Source organism: Aotus nancymaae, unplaced genomic scaffold (assembly GCF_030222135.1).
Source record: "Aotus nancymaae isolate 86718 unplaced genomic scaffold, 86718_ANA_hifiasm-v0.15.2.pri h1tg000002l, whole genome shotgun sequence".
In the NCBI taxonomy this organism is placed as follows: Eukaryota; Metazoa; Chordata; class Mammalia; order Primates; family Aotidae; genus Aotus; species Aotus nancymaae.
This window is the reverse complement of record NW_026988413.1, coordinates 50,299,410-50,316,925: the sequence shown is the minus strand read 5'-3', so window position 1 is coordinate 50,316,925 and position 17,516 is coordinate 50,299,410. Positions and strand designations below refer to the sequence as shown.

The following is a 17,516-nucleotide window of genomic DNA, read 5'->3' as shown; positions in this document are numbered from 1 at the left end:
CCACAGTGCAATCAAATTAGAACTCAGGATTAAGAAACTCAGAACCACATAACTTTGTGGAAACTGAACAACTGGCTGTTGAATGTTGACTGGATAAACACTGAAATTAAGGCAGAAAGAAAGATGTTCTTTGAAACCAACGAGAACGAAGTCACAACGTACCAGAATCTCTGGAACACATTTAAAGCAGTGTCTAGAGGGAAATTTATAGCAATAAATGCCCACATGAGAAGCAAGGAAAGATCTAAAATTGACACCCTATCATCAAAATTGAAAGAGCCAGGGGAGCAAGATCAAAAAACAACTCAAAAGCTAGCAGAAGACAAGAAATAACTAAGATCTGAGAAGAACTGAAGATTGAGACACAAAAAACCCTTCAAAAAATCAATACATTCAGGAGCTGGTGTTTTGAAAACATCAGCAAAATAGACCAATAGCCAGATTAATAAACAAGAAAAGAGAGAAGAAAATAGATGCAATAAAAAATGATAAAGGGGATATCACCACCGATTCCACGGAAATACAAAATACCATCAGAGACTGCGACAAACAACTCTGCACATAAACTGGTAAACCTGGAAGAAATGGATAAATTTCTGGACACTTGCACCCTCCCAAGCCTAAACCAAGGAAGAAGTTGAAACCCTGAATAGACCAATAACAAGGGCTGAAGTTGAGGCAGCAATTAATAGCCTACCAACCAAAAAAAGCCCAGGTCCAGGTGGGTTCATAGCCGAATTCTACCAGACATACAAACAGGAGCTGGTACCACTCCTTCTGAAACTATTCCAAACAATACAAAAAGAGGGAATCCTTCCCAAATCATTTTATGAGACCAACATCATCCTAATACCAAAACCCGGCAGAGACTCAACCGAAAAAGGAAACTTCAGGCCAATATCCATGATGAACATAGATGCAAAAATATTCAATAAAATACTGGCAAACCGATTGCAACAGTACATCAAAAAGCTTACACATCATGATTAAGTAGGCTTCATCCCAGGGATGCAAGGCTAGCAAATCTATAAACGTAATTCACCACATAAACAGAACTAAAGACAAAAACCACATGATTATCTCAATAGATGCAGAGAAGGCCTTCAACAAAATTCAACAGCCCTTTATGCTAAAAACTCTCAATAAGCCAGTTATCAATGGAATGTATCTCAAAACAATAAAAGGTATTTATGACAAAGTCACAGCCAATATCATACTGAGTGGGCAAAAACTGGAAGCATTCCCTTTGAAATCTGGCACTAGACAAGGATGCCCTCTCTCACCCTTCCTATTCAATATAGTATTGGAAGTTCTAGCCAGAGTCATCAGGCAAGAAAAAGAAATAAAGGGTATCCAATTAGGAAAGTTAGGAAGTCAAATTGTCTCTATTTGCAGATGACATGCTTGTATATTTAGAAGACCCCATCGTCTCAGCCCAAAATCTCCTGAAACTGATAAGCAACTTCAGCAAAGTCTTAGGATACAAAATCAATGTGCAGAAATCACAAGCATTCCTATACACGAATAACAGACTTAAAGAGAGCCAAATCAAGAGCAAAGTCCCACTCACAATTGCTACAAATTGAATAAAATACCTAGGAATACAACTAACAAAGGATGTAAAGGACCTCTTCAAGGAGAACTACGAACCACTGCTTAAGGAAATAAGAGAGGACACAAACAGATGGAAAAACATTCCATGCTCATGGATAGGAAGACTCAATATCGTGAAAATGGCCATAGTGCCCAAAGTAATTTATAGATTCAACGCTATCCCAATCAAGCTACCTATGATCCTCTTTAACAGAACTGGAAAAAAACACTTTAAACTTCATATGGAACCAAAAGAGAGCCCACATAGCCAAGTCAATCCTAAGCAAAAAGAACAAAGCTGGAGGCATCATGCTACCTGACTTCAAACTATACTACAAGGCAACAGTAATCAAAACAGCATGGTACTGGTACCAAAACAGAGATACAGACCAATGGAACAGAACAGAGGCCTCGGAGGCAATGCCACACATCTACAACCATCTGATCTTTGACAAACCTGACAAAACAAGCAAGGGGAAATGATTCCCTGTTTAATAAATGATGTTGGGATAACTGGCTAGCATGTGCAGGAAACAGAAACTGGACCCCTTCCTGACACCTTACACTAAAATTAACTCCAGATGGATTAAAGATTTAAATATAAGACCTAACACTGTAAAAACCCTAGAAGAAAAACCTAGGCAAAACCATTCAGGACATAGGCATAGGCAAGGACTTCATGACTAAAACACCAAAAGCATTGGCAACAAAAGCCAAAATAGACAAATGGGATCTAATTAAACTCCAGAGCTTCTGTACAGCAAAAGAAACAATCATTAGAGTGAACTGGTAACCAATAGAATGGGAAAAAATTTTTGCAATCTACCTGTCTGATAAAGGGCTAATTTAATCCAGAATCTACAAAGAACTAAAACAGATTTGCAAGAAAAAAACAAACCCATTCAAAAGTGGATGAAGGACATGAGCAGACACTTTTCAAAAGAAGACATAGATGAGGCCAACAAACGTGAAAAAATGCTCATTATCACTGATCATTAGAGAAATGCAAATCAAAACCATGCTGAGATACCATCTCATGCCAGTTAGAATGGCAATCATTAAAAAAATCTAGAGACAACAGATGCTGGAGAGGATTTGGAGAAATAGGAACACTTTTACACTGTCGGTGGGAGTGTAAATTAGTTCAACCATTGTGAAAGACAGTGTGGCAATTCCTCAAGGACCTAGAAACAGAAATTCCAATTGACCCAGAAATGCCATTACTGGGTATATATCCAAGGGATTATAAATCATTCTATTATAAACACACATGCATATGTATGTTCACCGTGGCACCGTTTATAATAGCAAAGACTTGGAACCACACCAAATACCCATCAATGATAGACTGGACAAGGAAAATGTGGCACATATACAGCATGGAATACTATGCAGCCATAAAAAAGAATGAATTTGTGTCCTTTGTAGGGACATGGATGAATCTGGAAACTGTCATTCTTAGCAAACTGACACAAGAACAGAAAATCAAACACCGCATGTTCTCATTCATAGGTTGGTGTTGAACAATGAGAACACATGGACACAGGAATGGGAGCATCACACACTGGGGTCTGTTGTGGGGGACTAGGGGAGGGACAGCCGGGGTTGGGGAGGTTGGGGAGAGATAATATGGGGAGAAATGCCAGATATAGGTGTTGGGGGGATGGAGGGAGCAAACCACATTGCCATGCGTGTACCTATGCAACAATCCTGCACGATCTACACATGTTCCCCAGAACCTTAAGTACAACAATAATAATATATATATATATCATACCTTTCAAATCTCACTCAGCTTTCAAAACTCAAGCTCAAATCCTAGCTTCTTCACAGCGAGACCAACGATTTATTACATATAATTATTCTCTCCTGTCTTCAAGTAAAAACCACATCTGATAGAAATGGTACAGTTTACATTTTTATGTATTTTCTACAAATTTCCCAGTAAACTAGAGATTCAATTCATTAAATCAGTAAAGGAGAATAAGGGCATAAAATAAATAAGGCCCTGCATGAGGCAGAATAATGGCACCCAAAGATGTCCACGTCCTCATCCCTGTTATCTGTGGGATGTTACCTCATATGGCAAAAGGCACTTTGCAGATGTGATTAAGGGTTAGGACCTTGAGATGGAGAGATTATTGGCATATCTGGGTGGGCCCAATCTAATCACATGAATTCCTAAATGTGGGAGAGGCCGGCAGAGAAGTAAGTGGGTCAGGGAGCTGTGACATGAGAAGGATTTGAGTCAGTGCTGGCTCTGAACATGGAGAGAGGGGCCATGAGTCAAGGAATGTGGGCAGGCTCTAGAGGCCAAGAATGGCCCTTAGACGACAGCCAGCAAGAGAAGAGGAACCTCAGCCTACGGCTGCGAGGAGCTGAATCCTGCCAACAACCCAAATGAGCTGGAAACACATTCTCCTTCAGAACCTTCAGAAAACAATGCAGCCCTACCAACATCGTGATTGGGGTCTACGAGACTGTATTTGACATACAGAACTGGAAAATAATAAACTTATGTTGTTTTAAACAACTAAATTATGGTATTCGTTATGGCAGCAACAGAAAACTAACACAGGCCCTATGTTCTCTCAATGGGTGAAGGTCAAGATTATTTCTAAAAACAAACAGATTTATAATAAATATACAAATTGGCAACATTTAAAAACTCCATTTCAATTAAATGGTGATGAATAGGGAAAATAGAGCTTTACACCTTCTCTGTCACTAAGGAATTAGGCAGAAAAATATTAAAGGATAAAAAGCATCATTCCTAATAACCAACCACAGTGTTCAGTCCACACCATTCATTCTCTCAGGGTCTAATTCCTCCCCATCCCCAACTAGGACACTTTCCATTCGGTAGGACCTATGTTCTATAATCCTGTTGTATCACAGTACAGTCACATGCCACTTAATGATGGAGATATGTTCTGAGAAATCTGTCTTTAGACAATTTTGTTGTTGTGTGATCATCATAGAGTGTGCTTACACAAACCTAGGTGGTATAGCCTACTACACACCCAGGCTGTACAGTATAGCCTATTGCTCCTAGGCTACAAACCTGTACTACATATTACTGTATTGAATACCATAGGCAATCGTAACACAATGGCAAAAATTTGCATATTCAGCCATATTAAAATGTAGAAAAGTTGCAGTAAAAATATAGCATCTTATGGGACCACCATTATATGTGTGGTCCATCCTTGAATGAAATGTTATTATGCAGTGCATGATTATAATTAACAAAGGGTTAGATATATCCCATAGTCATTCAATACACTGATAAAAATATTAACTTCTGCTCTGCTGTCAAAGTACAATAAGTTTTAGTCCCTCATTTATTGAGTACCTGCCAGGTCCACCGTGTTGGGTGCCAAGTGAGATGCAAAAACCAACATGACATAATCCCTGTCCAAAGAGACCTTTTTACTACAACTGTAAGAACAAAGTACATGCTTAAAGAGATGCAGAAGTAATGCATCGAGGAGGGGACAGTTCAGGCTTCAGCAAGGAAGTTCAAAAAAGAGGTGGGGCCAGGTGTGGAGGCTCGCACCTATAATCCCAGCATTTTGGGAGGTTGGGGAGAGCAGATCACTTGAGGTAAGGAGTTCAAGACCAGCCTGACCAACATGGTGAAACCTCATCTCTATTAAAAATATGAAAATTAGCCAGGAATGGTGGCTGGCACCTGTAGTCCCAGCTACTTGTGAGGCGGAGGTGGGAGAATCACTTGAACCCAGGAAGCGGAGGTTGCAGTGGGTTGAGATCACGACACTGGGTGACAAAGAAAGACTTCGTCTCAAAGAAAAAAAAAAAACAACTTGTACTTCAAACCTGATATGAAAGCTCTACATTTCATTGTTAAAATAATTTTGAAGGATGCTGTAAAAATGTTTATATTTTTCTCCAGTGAGGACAAATCTCTGATGGAAGATTAAAAAAAGAAAAAAAAAGTTTATATTTTTCAATGTTATTAAACATTTACAAGTAGCATTTACCTAGCAACCATTGCCAATTCTTTTCTATTCAATAAAACAGGTAATCTACTAGGCAAAACTTCATTAACTTGGCCTCAGTTACATTATTTAACTTAATTAGGTCTTACTTTTTTAAATTTTTTTGAGACCGAGTTGCTCTGTCACCTAAGCTGAAGTGCAATGGCACGATCTGGGCTCACTGCAACCTCCGCCTTCCGGCTTCAGGTGATTCTCCCTGCCTCAGCCTCCCAAAGAGCTGAGATTACAAGTAGCCACCACCATGCCTGGATAATTTCTGTATTTTTAGTAGAGATGGAGTTTCACCATGTTGGCCATGCAGTTCTCAAACTCCTAACCTCAGGTGATCTGCCCGCCTTTTGGCCTCCCAAGTGCTGGGATTACAGGCGTGCGCCACTGTGCCCTGTCACTTAATTATTCCAAAGTGCAGACTGGTTGTCAACATAATAGACATGGATTATTAAACTTATGTTGTACTACCAAAAATCCATTCAGCTCACTGTACAAAACATCTGAAAGCTTTTACCTCTTCCAGTGATTTTTATGCTGAATTCTGTCCCTCACCAAAGTAACTAAGGAGCGCCTGGGATCACATTTAGAGATTGCCTCTCCTAAGGAGTACATACCTAGTTTTTAACATCTTAGAAATCTTTTATTTCTTAAATTCTTCTACTCATCAGCATTTATGTAATACCTACTACATATCCAAAGCAAAGCAAAGAAATACTATCAGGTAAAAGATGTCTTATGAGTGACTGCAACAAACAAATCATCCAGCAAATATTTCCCAAGTGGCATCTATGACCTCTCCCAGTAGAATCAGTGCTTCAGGAGACCCTGCCTACGGGGTGCCTAGGGAAATTCCTCGAGGGAAAACCGTTTTTGAGAAGTATCACCATAAAACGCTCTAGAGTCACCAGACTAGAAGGCATCTTTGAAGGTTCTTTTTTTCCCCTCCCCCAATGATTCTCAAAGATAGGGCATCCCATCAATCATGCTAGAAAGATCAGACGATTACCTGCTCGAAAAATCTTTACTAATTTTGCCTCTTAAACTCCCTTGATGAATACATTCTGGTTTTTATAAATTTTTGCAGGAGAGATTAGAGGGCAGGCCAGGGCCTGTGCGTGGGTGGAGACAGACAGGAAGTGCGTGTGGAACAGAGAAAAAGTGGAAGGTGGTGTAGAAACAAAAATCACTTAGGGTTAAGGACCATAGGACATTCCTGAGTTTATGACATAATTTCGCAATTGCATATGCCACTTTCATCTCATCAAGAAAGACTTTAGGAGTGATGACAGCTTTGAATTGAGGAATCAATTACTGAATGATTCAACATGTGTTCTGGGAGTCACAAAGGAAAGTCAGAAAAATGATTCCGTAAGCAGAGAGCATTCTGTCTGTCTTCCCTGCTTTTATGGAATTATGCTAGCTCCCTCCTCTCTGGACGTTTTCTAAGAACAGAAATTCGCACTGGATTTCAGACGCTACATGCTGTACTGAGTCTATGGTATGACCTGCAACAGAATAAACCCAAATAAAGAGGACAAACAGAACATGTTCTTGCTGCTGAAAACCTCGTTCTTTCCCAGGAGACTACTATGGTGTTGGGAAATAATTGGGTAAGAAAGTCCGTTTTTGAGTACATGAAGCTTGCTCAATGAATTCAGCATGTTCTCTCTGAGAAGACTCAAGGCCACAGGGAAACATCTGTCTTTTCTCTCAGCAGTCACTTACACTATCTGTTCCAGATGTTCTGACTCTGAGCCAGGAACAGAGATCAACATTCTCTTTGACTCTAAGGTGGTTAATTAAACTCCGACAGATTTAACATCTTGCCAAACGTGTGTTCTGATAGCTCTGGTGGAGCCTTATGTTTCATTTATTCAGGAATAGTAGCATATTTAAGTAGCTAAACATTATTTTATGTAATTTTCATTAATGGGCTTGCAAGTTGCAAAATAAAAAAGAAAGAAAATGAAAACATTACACAAATCAAAACAGGAGTCCATTTTCTATGTTTTTAGATTGTTGAAAAATAAAATGGTTGATACCAACTGCTGCTGTGGATGAGGGAAAAGGTACTTTTGTAACTGATAGGAAAATAAACTAGCTCAGTATGGCTGGAACAACCTAATATTCTCTATTAAAATGAAAAATACATACGTACTTTGACTTAGCAGTTCCATCATTGGGAAGCCAGTCCATGGAGATACCTACACACATTCATCAAGACATACAAAAAAATACTTTGCAGGGCTGGGCATGGTGGCTCACACCTATAAACCCAACACTGTGGGAGGCCAAGGCAGGTGGATCGCGAGGTCAGGAGTTTGAGACCAGCCTGGCCAACATGGTGAAACCCTGTCTCTACGAAAAATACAACAATTAGTTGGGCACGGTGGCATGTGCTTATAATCCCAGCTACTTGGGAGGCTGAGGCAGAAGAATTGCTTGAACCAGCACCCTGGAGGTGGAGGTTGCAGTGACCCGAGATTGTGCCACTGCACTCTTGCCTGGGCTACAGAGCAGGACTCCGTCTCAAAACAAACAAACAAACAAAAAACAAAAAAAAAACTTTGCATATCTTTTTGAGAAACAACTGAACGTCACTCATTTCTAGAAGTCACGACTTTCCTGGAGGACTGAGTACAAGAGCATATGTGGCGCTCCACTTACCTATCGTTTAACGCTCCCCCAAGGTCACAGTCACATGGTCGACATCCATCCAAATCATTGCTTAAGCCCCAGTGCTCTGGCTGCAGAACAAAACATTCAACATGTAAAGGGAGGTTTCTGTAATTAAACAATAGACTCAGCAAGAAACAAGTTAAAGCATGTTTTGGCTCTTCCACCAAATGCTGATTTTCACCATGAAAGCAGAAAGCCAACACAAGGAAGGAGTATTCTGAAATGAAGAAATCTGAGCTGCAGGCCACTGGAGTCAGAGAGTTGTACACAATCACCTGATCATGCCAGGCCACAGACCAGCTGCTCTGCCCTACAGATAACCTCCATCCAACAACTAATAAGAGCAAGCAGTGAAAATACCAATTTTCTTTATCAGAATGACTCTGGCTGTAAGAGAATTATGGCAAGTATTTGGCAGGCCTTTAACTTTGCCCTCAGCTCAGTCTGTCATAAATCCCATACAGAAAGCCCTCCACGGATTTATCTACGTGGAAATATAGCATACAACTATGACTATTCTTACAACTGAGCAGTGAGGAAATCAAGTCTTCAGAGCACTAGAGACGGAAATAAAGAGAAATGGAACAGTAAGTATATAGGGAAAACGAGCTCTGTGCACCTCAAAAACGAATATATAAAAACAGGTTCACCAATTTATTTTGTTTATTTACTTTTTTGAGACGAAGTCTTGCTTTGTCACCCAGTCTGGAGTGCAGTGGCACAATCCTGGCTCACTGCAACCTCTACTCTCTCTGGGTTCAAGCAATTTTCCTGCCTCGGCCTCCTGAGTAGCTGGGATTACAGGCATGCACCATCACATCCAGCTAATTTTTGTATTGTTTATTTATTTATTTATTTTTAGTAGAGACAGGGTTTCACCATGTTGGCCAGGCTGGTCTTGAACTCTTGATCTCAAGCAATCCACCTGCCTCAGCCTCCCAAAGTGCTGAGATTACAGGCGTGAGCCCCTGTGCTTGGCCTATTTTATTTATGATTTTAAAAAGTTTTAGAAATGGGGTTTTGCTATGTTGCCCAGGCTGGTCTCAAGCTCCTGGCCTCAAGCAATCCTCCTGCCTCAGCCACTCAAAGCACTGGGACTACAATCATTAGCCACCACAACCCAACCAGGCTCATCAATTTAAATTAGACTTCCAGAAATCTCCTTTAAGAATTTATTAGGCCGGGCGCGGTGGCTCAAGCCTGTAATCCCAGCACTTTAGGAGGCCAAGGCGGGTGGATCATGAGGTCAAGAGATCAAGACCATCCTGGCCAACATGGTGAAACCATGTCTCTACTAAAAATACAAAAATTAGCTGGGCATGGTGGTGTGTGCCTGTAGTCCCAGCTACTCGGGAGGCTGAGGCAGGAGAATTGCTTGAACCTGGGAGGCAGAGGTTGCAGTGAGCCGAGATTGTGCCACTGCACTCCAGCTTGGCGCCTGGCGACAGAGTAAGACTCTGTCTCCAAAAAAAAAATAGAATTTATAGATTTAATGGTCATAATTTGTGGTCAGTGAATCCTCCCTAAATGAAAAAGCAATATAAAAATGTTATTACAAATACAGATTTTTAAAAACTACTCTCATAATTATCCTACTCAGAATTATTATAGTGAACTTTCTGGTATATTTCCTTCCAGATTTTGTTTTCCTTGATTAATTCTTTTTCCTACATAATCAAGATACTATTCACAACCTGTGGGTTTTTTTTTTTTTTAAATGCATGAGCATTTCCTGATGCTATTGTCATTTTCAGTGGCAACCAAATATTACGCTGCACAGAAGTCCCCACACTTACTTAAATATTTTCCCACTCTTGTTTCCAAGTCTTTTGCTATGATTAATAAAAGATGAAATGAGTCTTCTGGTGAATAAATCTTTGTCCAATTTCCTGATCATATCATTAGAATAGATTCCCAGAAGTGGGATTACCAGGTCAAAGCATATGCACATTTCTACAGGCTACTGATACATATCTCCATCATGCTTTCCGGAAAAGTACAAACCAATCTGGATTCCCATCAGCAGCCAAGAATGACTAGTACCTCATGATGTTCTCACTAACAGTAAGCATTCCCATTTTTAAAAACTTGTGTTAACTGTGTCTATAAAGGTAGTATTTTATTGTGGCTTTACCTTATGCTTCTAAGAGTGATGGTGAACATCTTGTCAAATTAACCATTAGTCATTCCTAGTGTCTGAACTGTCTACTCGTGTCTTTTAACACGTACAGGTGAGGGTGACGGTAGACTCTACAATGGCGGAAAGCCTTCTCTATTAAAACACGTCATCCTTACAAACTACCTACCCCATGTAATGAGGATTTACCTACCAGGCACTGGTCACAATGCTGTCCCATCACCAGACGCTTGCAGTAGCAGTGACCTGTCTCAGAATCACAAGGATTCCCTCCAGGAATTGTTCCCAGAGGATTGCAAGCACAAGCTGTATTAAAGACAAAATGAATTGGAGAAAACACAAACCATGTGAGTTTCAAATACTAGTCTGGCTTTAGAATTACAAAGTAAAATGGGAATTCCAAACACAGGAAAACTCCCAAACTTTTTAGCAGACAGACTTACATTTACAACCAAATGGATCTTCAGCACTTAAATCATAGAAGCCTTCTTTGCAAACATCACAACGTTCTCCTTCCACATGTAATTTACACCGACACTGACCAGCAATGAGACCAGTAGAAAAATCAGTATAGCTGTCACAAATGCCCTCATTTTGAGAGCCAGCCGGGTCACACGTACATCCTGAGAAGAATGCAAAGCACCAGGTTAAAAGCAGCAGGAATCTCAATGTATCTCTGTATAAATACATATATTCCCTTCATCCCTCACAGAAGTAGACTAAAGGCTCCACAACTACCAAGTAAATTCCACTCCCAGCATCTTCAACTGCAATTAAAATAACAGTGCCAGTTTTGCTGCTCACCCTACAAGCTCTGAGAATACAAACTATTCAGTTTGGAAGGCAATCTGGAGTAGGTCCCACATAGTGACATTTTCCAACATACGTTCACAGAAATTAGGATCTCGGACGTCCCTCTCGGGGTGCTGGTAGTAAAACGGCTTGCACTGCTCACAGCTGCGCCCCACGGTGTTGTGCTGACAGTCATCACACACGCCTCCGCTCACGTTCCCCGTGGCCAGGTAAACGGCCATGTCGAAGTGACATGAGCTGGAATGTTCATTGCAGTTACACTCTGCATGACAAGAGCAACATCAAGAAAAGCCTTTTAAATCTATGGACCAATGGAGGATGGGGGTGGCAGGAAAGAAGATCACTTAGGAAACCAGGGATTAAGTTCAGACAAAATGGCAGTCAACAAGCCCAACTCCTGGGGAAAAAGGACACATCCACTGATGATACTATTTTTTTGTTTTTGTTTTTTCTTTAGATAGAATTTCGCTCTGTCGCCAGGCTGGAGTGCAATGGCATGATCTTGGCTCACTGCAACCTCCGCCTTCGGGTTCAAGCAATTCTCACGCCTCAGCCTCCCAAGTAGCTGGGACTATAGGTGCCAGCCACCACACCCAGCTAATTTTTGTATTTTTAGTAGAGACGGGGTTTCATCGTGTTGGCCAGGATGATCTCGAACTCCTGACCTTGTGATCCTCCTGCCTTGGCCTCCCAAAGTGCTGGATTACAGGCGTGAGCAACCGTGCCTGGCCGATGACACTGTTTAAACCTAAAGTAGATCAGAAACCTCAAAAATGTGAATTTCATAAAATCAACAGCCATCTGACCTCTGTGGAAGAGAATGGGCTATGACAAATGTCAACCTCTAAGAGAAAGTCCCTTTGGAAGCAAATGACAGAGGATGGCTGCCATCCCACTGAGGGTTCCTCTGGTCCCTCTCGGGGTGGGACAGGATGGGAGGACACTGCAGCAAAGGAGCTTCCTGGTGATGTGCTGCTAGGAAAGCCTGTCCACAGGCCCCCTGCTTCGAGGACCATGAGGTTTGAAGGGTGGATTCCCTCTTCCGTATTTCCATATTCCCACCACCACACCAGGCCAGACCACAGTAAGAAGGAAGGTCAGTTTAACAGTGCTAGCTGGAATCCTTGCTCACAGCACTTCCCTCTGCTAGCCCATTCGGCAGTCATCTTGGCGCCACACAGCTTTAATCATCTCACTCTCAGGCTTCACAATCCCATTCTTGTGTTTGCACGGGGAAGCTTGACTCAGCCTGGCCCTCCTGGGGCTCCGCACTCCGGCCTCCCACTTTGCCTGTCTCCCCCGAAACACAACAGCCTGCAGAAGAGGGACTGTGTCGGGTCCGCTCGCATCCTTGGTGCCCAACAGAGTCCTGCTCTCCACACGTGGGTTGAATTAAACCTTGGAATAATCCTTCCCAGCATGGACTCGGTGATGGTTTTAAGGACGTGTTTTTAGCCTTGTGCTTCATGCTGTTGTTGTTACCTAAACTCCCTCCCACCTTCCTCCCTCTCTTTTCCTTTTCCTTCCTCTTGTTTCCTCTTCCTTCTTTCTTTCCATTTTTCTTTGCTTTTCTTTTTTTTAGACTGAGTTTGGCTCTTATTGCCCAGGCTGGAGTGCAATTGCACGATTTCGGCTCACTGCAACCTCTGCCTTTCGGGTTCAAGTGATTCTCTTGCCCTAGCCTCCTGAGTAGCTGGGATTATAGGCATGCACCACTATGCCCAACTAATTTTTGTATTTTTAGTAGAGACGGGACTTCTCCATGTTAGGCTGGTCTCGAACTCCTGACCTCAGGTGACCCACCTGCCTTGGCTCCCCAAAGTGCTGGGATTATAGGCATAAGCCACCATGCCCCCTTCTTTCCAGTTTGTTTTTTTCCTTCCTTCCTTCCTTCTTACCTAACCCAAATTAAGTATCTGTCAAGGGCCAACATCTGGGTTCTACCTAAGAATAAAGTCTTGACCACTCCAGCTCTCTCTCAAGGACTATTCTCAACTTCTAGAATAGTCCTTCTCAGTGGGGGCAGAGGCAGAGCTGCTCTTCAAGGGGAGGACATGTATCACAATCGCTGTGTGTGGAGTGAGGAGGGGCAGTGGTGTTTCCGGCTACTTCTCCACCCAGAGAAAACCCCTGGGATGGATGGAAGGAGGTATGCCAGAAGCCGCAGCTGGACTCGCATAGAAACCAGTACAAAAACGCTACTTCATAACTCAGACTTTCATCAGCTATCACGCCGTATTTTTCTTTGTTTTCTCTCATGGTCATTTTGCCTTAAAAACAGGTACAAACAAAGGCCGGTACAGTGGCTCATGCCTGTAATCCCAGCAATTTGGGAGGTCAAGGCGGTTGGATCACTTAAGGTCAGAAGTTCAAGATCAGCCTGACCAACACAGTGAAACCCCATCTCTACTAAAAATACAAAAAAAAAAAAAAAAAAAAAAAAATTAGCCAGGCATGGTGGTGCATGCCTGTAATCTCAGCTACTCCAGAAGCATCTCTTGAACCCAGGAGGCAGAGGATGCAATGAGCCGATCATGCCACTGCGTTTCAGCCTAGGCAACAGAGCGAGACTCCGTTTCCAAAGAAAAAAAAAAAACCAGGTACAATGTCAAGGACAGTACCTTAGTATTCTACTGTAGCTGCCAAACTACTCAGGTCAGTGCCAAACACGTAGGGGTTGCTCAGTAAATACTAATTTATTAAGTTAACTGAATGGATATTGTTGGTTGTCTAGGAGTATCAGGGTGACGCTGGAAAAAACACAGTAACTTTTCTTCCCTCTGCAAAACAGTACACTGTTATAGGACATCTAATTAGGAAGTGGATACTAGAGCCTGAGTGGATTTAAAAAGCCCCTTCAACAACAGAGACTTACTTTTACAGGCGTTGCTGTTTCGGCCTTCAGCGGGTCTCCAAGGTAAATCATGGTGGAAATCCATGCAGAGCTCACAGTTTAAGCCCTTGGTGTTATGCCTGCACATGCAGTGTCCATGAACCTTGAAAGTCATAAAAAGAGGAGAGAGTAAATGAAGAGATGCATGAATAGCCACATCGCTCCATATCAGTTCTAAGTTTAAAATCCTTTTTCATTCTAATCTCTAGCTCACCACAGAGAAGGGCTGTTTTTATTTTCTCCCTCCCTCCAATGAGTTCTGTCTGTCTTGGTGACTGTTACATGCCCTATCTCTAAAATGATTCCTATTACACAGTAAATGCACAAGAAATATTTTATTATCTATGAAAAGAATGCAGATGAACCAAATTAGTTACTTAAGATTAAAAAAAAAATTGGTTGAGGTTTAAAAAACCTATTGTAATAGAAATCTACAAAAGTTATAATGTAGAACTAAATGTATACAAACCACCTAGAAATCAATTTACATTACTGCATGATTCACCACTAAGCCAGATAACCATTTCTTTTAAAAGGTTTTTGTTAACTTTAGTTTTTTTTTTTTACTTCAGGCATAGCACTTAAATTTTTCTTTCAATGACAGTAATATTTTTAAAATTAACAACTTACCACATTTACATTTACTTTTTCCTTTTATGTAAGGAAATACAAAATCTCAAAAAAGATACGTAATAATTTGCTTGACGAAGGGCCCATGATATACTATTTTGCCTTGTGTCACCGTAAGGCACACTTACCACCCTTGAGGCATATAAATGATAAACGAATTATGGCCTTTTGGTCCACTAAATATGCATGTATATGAGCATTTCACCTTAACAAGAGTTTCTACAGAATGGAATTCAAGAACAGGACAGACAGGTCCCTCCTGAACCCACCTTGGTGGGAATGCAGTGAGCAGAAGACTCGAGTCCTGTTATCACCAGGTGGTTTTACATAAACTGAAAACCAGTTCCAAAGCACATACCATAGGACCCTGCTGTGTCTGAATAAACAGCACATACTGCGAGGCCCATGAAAGTAACAGGACGTGAGCCACACAGCTGATTTGTTATGCTGTAAAGGGAATGTAATCTACATAGCTTTCTCTGAAAGATGGACCAATAAGATTAGAGAAACACCTCCTTCCCCTTTAGGCTCTGTCAAAAATTCAACTTCTGTTATGCAACAAAAGTTCTAATTGGAGTAAAGGGAAGACAGAAGTTTTTAAAGGGCTGAATGCCTCAATCCTGTACCTTCTCTGAAAAGGACTAACAATCTTTGAAAATGCAACAACACGTAAGCAAGGCACAGCCTTCATGAGGGGAGGCCACAGCTTAGTGGAAGGAACCCCAGGGCAGAGTCAAGAGAGCGAGGCTTGAGCCCCCACCTGCTGCTCATTTACTTATGACTCTCTAGTAAATTACTTAATCTTTGGTCTCTTCTATTACGAGTAATTGGTCTAGGTGATCTCGTAAGTCTTACCTGGCTTTAAAATACGCTAGGTCTGTAAGAATTATCTTAGAAACTAGCAGAATACTTTAAACACATCTATCTATTTGGAAAATCACCCAAATCCCAAATCTCAAAACATACATAAGCTGCAAATGTGGCATAAAAGTGGGAAAAGAATGAAATTAGGAGGAAAAGAAAGAAAGACACCAACTCCATTTAATCCCTAAAATGATACCCCACGGGTGTGGGTTAAAATTTTCCAGTTTTGGCCAGGCGCAGTGGCTCACGCCTGTAATCCCAGCACTTTGGAAGGCCGAGGTGTGTGGATCACTTGAGGTCAGGAGTTCGAGATCAGCCTGGCCAACATGGTGAAACTCCATCTCTACTTAAAATACAAAAATTAGCTGGGCATGGTGGTGTAGGCCTGTAGTCCCAGTCACTTGGGAGGCTGAGGCACGAGAATTGCTTGAATCCAGGAGACAGGTTGCAGTGAGCTGAAATCACACCACTGCACTCTAGCCTGGGCAGCAGAGTGAGACTCTGTCTCAAAAAAAAAAACAAAAACACATATACACACACACACACACAATCAGTTTCTTTGGGTTGAGATTCCTTATGCCTTCTAGCATAATTGCAGTTTTTAATCTTTTCTAATGTAAAGGGGGACTCAATTGTTAGACAACTTTTTAATCCTTGTTGACTAAAACATCTATCTACTTTAGCAACAGCCTGAAGCAAGAAATTCCAAAGTTCATCATCTATAAAATGAGCAGTCTGTACACTCTCCTTGTCCAAGAAACTCTTCAAAGAGAAAATCAACAATCAACCACCTGTATGGTGCAAAGGGCTAAATGTAACTCTGTGAAACTAAAACCCCTGGAAAATGTAAAAGGCTTAAGGTAAGACCAGCTTCCCTTTGCATTTTAGAACCAGCCATATAAAGAAGAAAGGTGCACAGCGGGCTTACATACCATTCCGTCCACTTCTTCACTGAATCCATCCACAGGGGCACATTCGCTGGCATGACCATAGCAGAAGCAATTCCCTCGAACCACCATATCATAAACTGCATAATAGTACTTTTCTCTGATTTCCATTCTGGAATCCAAAAGGTTGTCTCCCAAAGTATGCAGTTTCACAAACTTGATTCTCAAGTTGGTAATTTTTAATAGATCTATGAAGGTCAACCAAGAAGATGGAAAGTCTCATCAGACAAGCAAGAATTGTTTTTTTGCATACTTTCTTTTTAGATGCAAAAAGGCATGATACATGAAAATAGCTTAAGTTCCCCCGCTTGTATGATCTAGATGACTCCAACAGTGAAGCCTAACATAATACGACAGTACCTGGAAAGAGGAAAGGTTACCACCTTCTCTTCAGTATAAGAAGAATGTGAGCCGGGCGTGGTGGTTCATGCCTGTAATCCTGGCAATTTGGGAGGCCAAGGCAGGCGGATCACTTGAGGTCAGTAGTTCAAGACCAGCCTGGCCAACATGGTAAAACCCCATTTCTACAAAAATACAAAAATTAGCCAGGTGTGGTGGTGGGTGCCTGTAATCCCAGCTACTCCAGAGGTTGAGGCAGGAGAATCACTTGAACAACAAAAAAAGAGTATCTATTCTGTGATGGGTCTGTTTGCAGAACAGCGGTTCAGGAAGAAGTGTGAAAGTGGAGAAATTATAAGGAGGCAGCTGCCCTATAATCCCAGTTACTCTGGAGGCTGAGGCAGGAGAATCGCTTGAACCAGGGAGGCAGAGGTTGTTGTGAGCCAAGATCATGCCACTGCACTGTAGCCTGGACAAGAGAGCTGGACTCCATCTTAATAAAAAAAAAAAAAAAAAAAAAAAGAATCCAGCTACATGACTGCTGGAACCCGCAGGCACACAGTAATCTGAAGCAGCACAATGCCATCTGCTTCCCACAGCAATTACTG

General features: G+C 41.6%; 1 protein-coding gene across 3 annotated transcripts in view; it reads right to left on the bottom strand.

Annotated features, from left to right (window-relative positions):
- LAMB1 (laminin subunit beta 1) overlaps nucleotides 1–17,516 on the bottom strand; it is an 86,492-nt gene that overhangs the window by 47,118 nt on the left and 21,858 nt on the right. For all 3 annotated transcript variants that reach the window (XM_064374493.1, XM_021673211.2, XM_021673212.2), the window contains exons 8-13: nucleotides 16,555–16,757; nucleotides 14,111–14,231; nucleotides 11,309–11,497; nucleotides 10,866–11,045; nucleotides 10,616–10,728; nucleotides 8,274–8,353 (exon numbers count right to left, since the gene is read on the bottom strand). In XM_064374493.1, coding sequence (XP_064230563.1) covers nucleotides 8,274–8,353; nucleotides 10,616–10,728; nucleotides 10,866–11,045; nucleotides 11,309–11,497; nucleotides 14,111–14,231; nucleotides 16,555–16,757 — 886 coding nt within the window. The remainder of the gene's footprint in view (nucleotides 1–8,273; nucleotides 8,354–10,615; nucleotides 10,729–10,865; nucleotides 11,046–11,308; nucleotides 11,498–14,110; nucleotides 14,232–16,554; nucleotides 16,758–17,516) is intronic.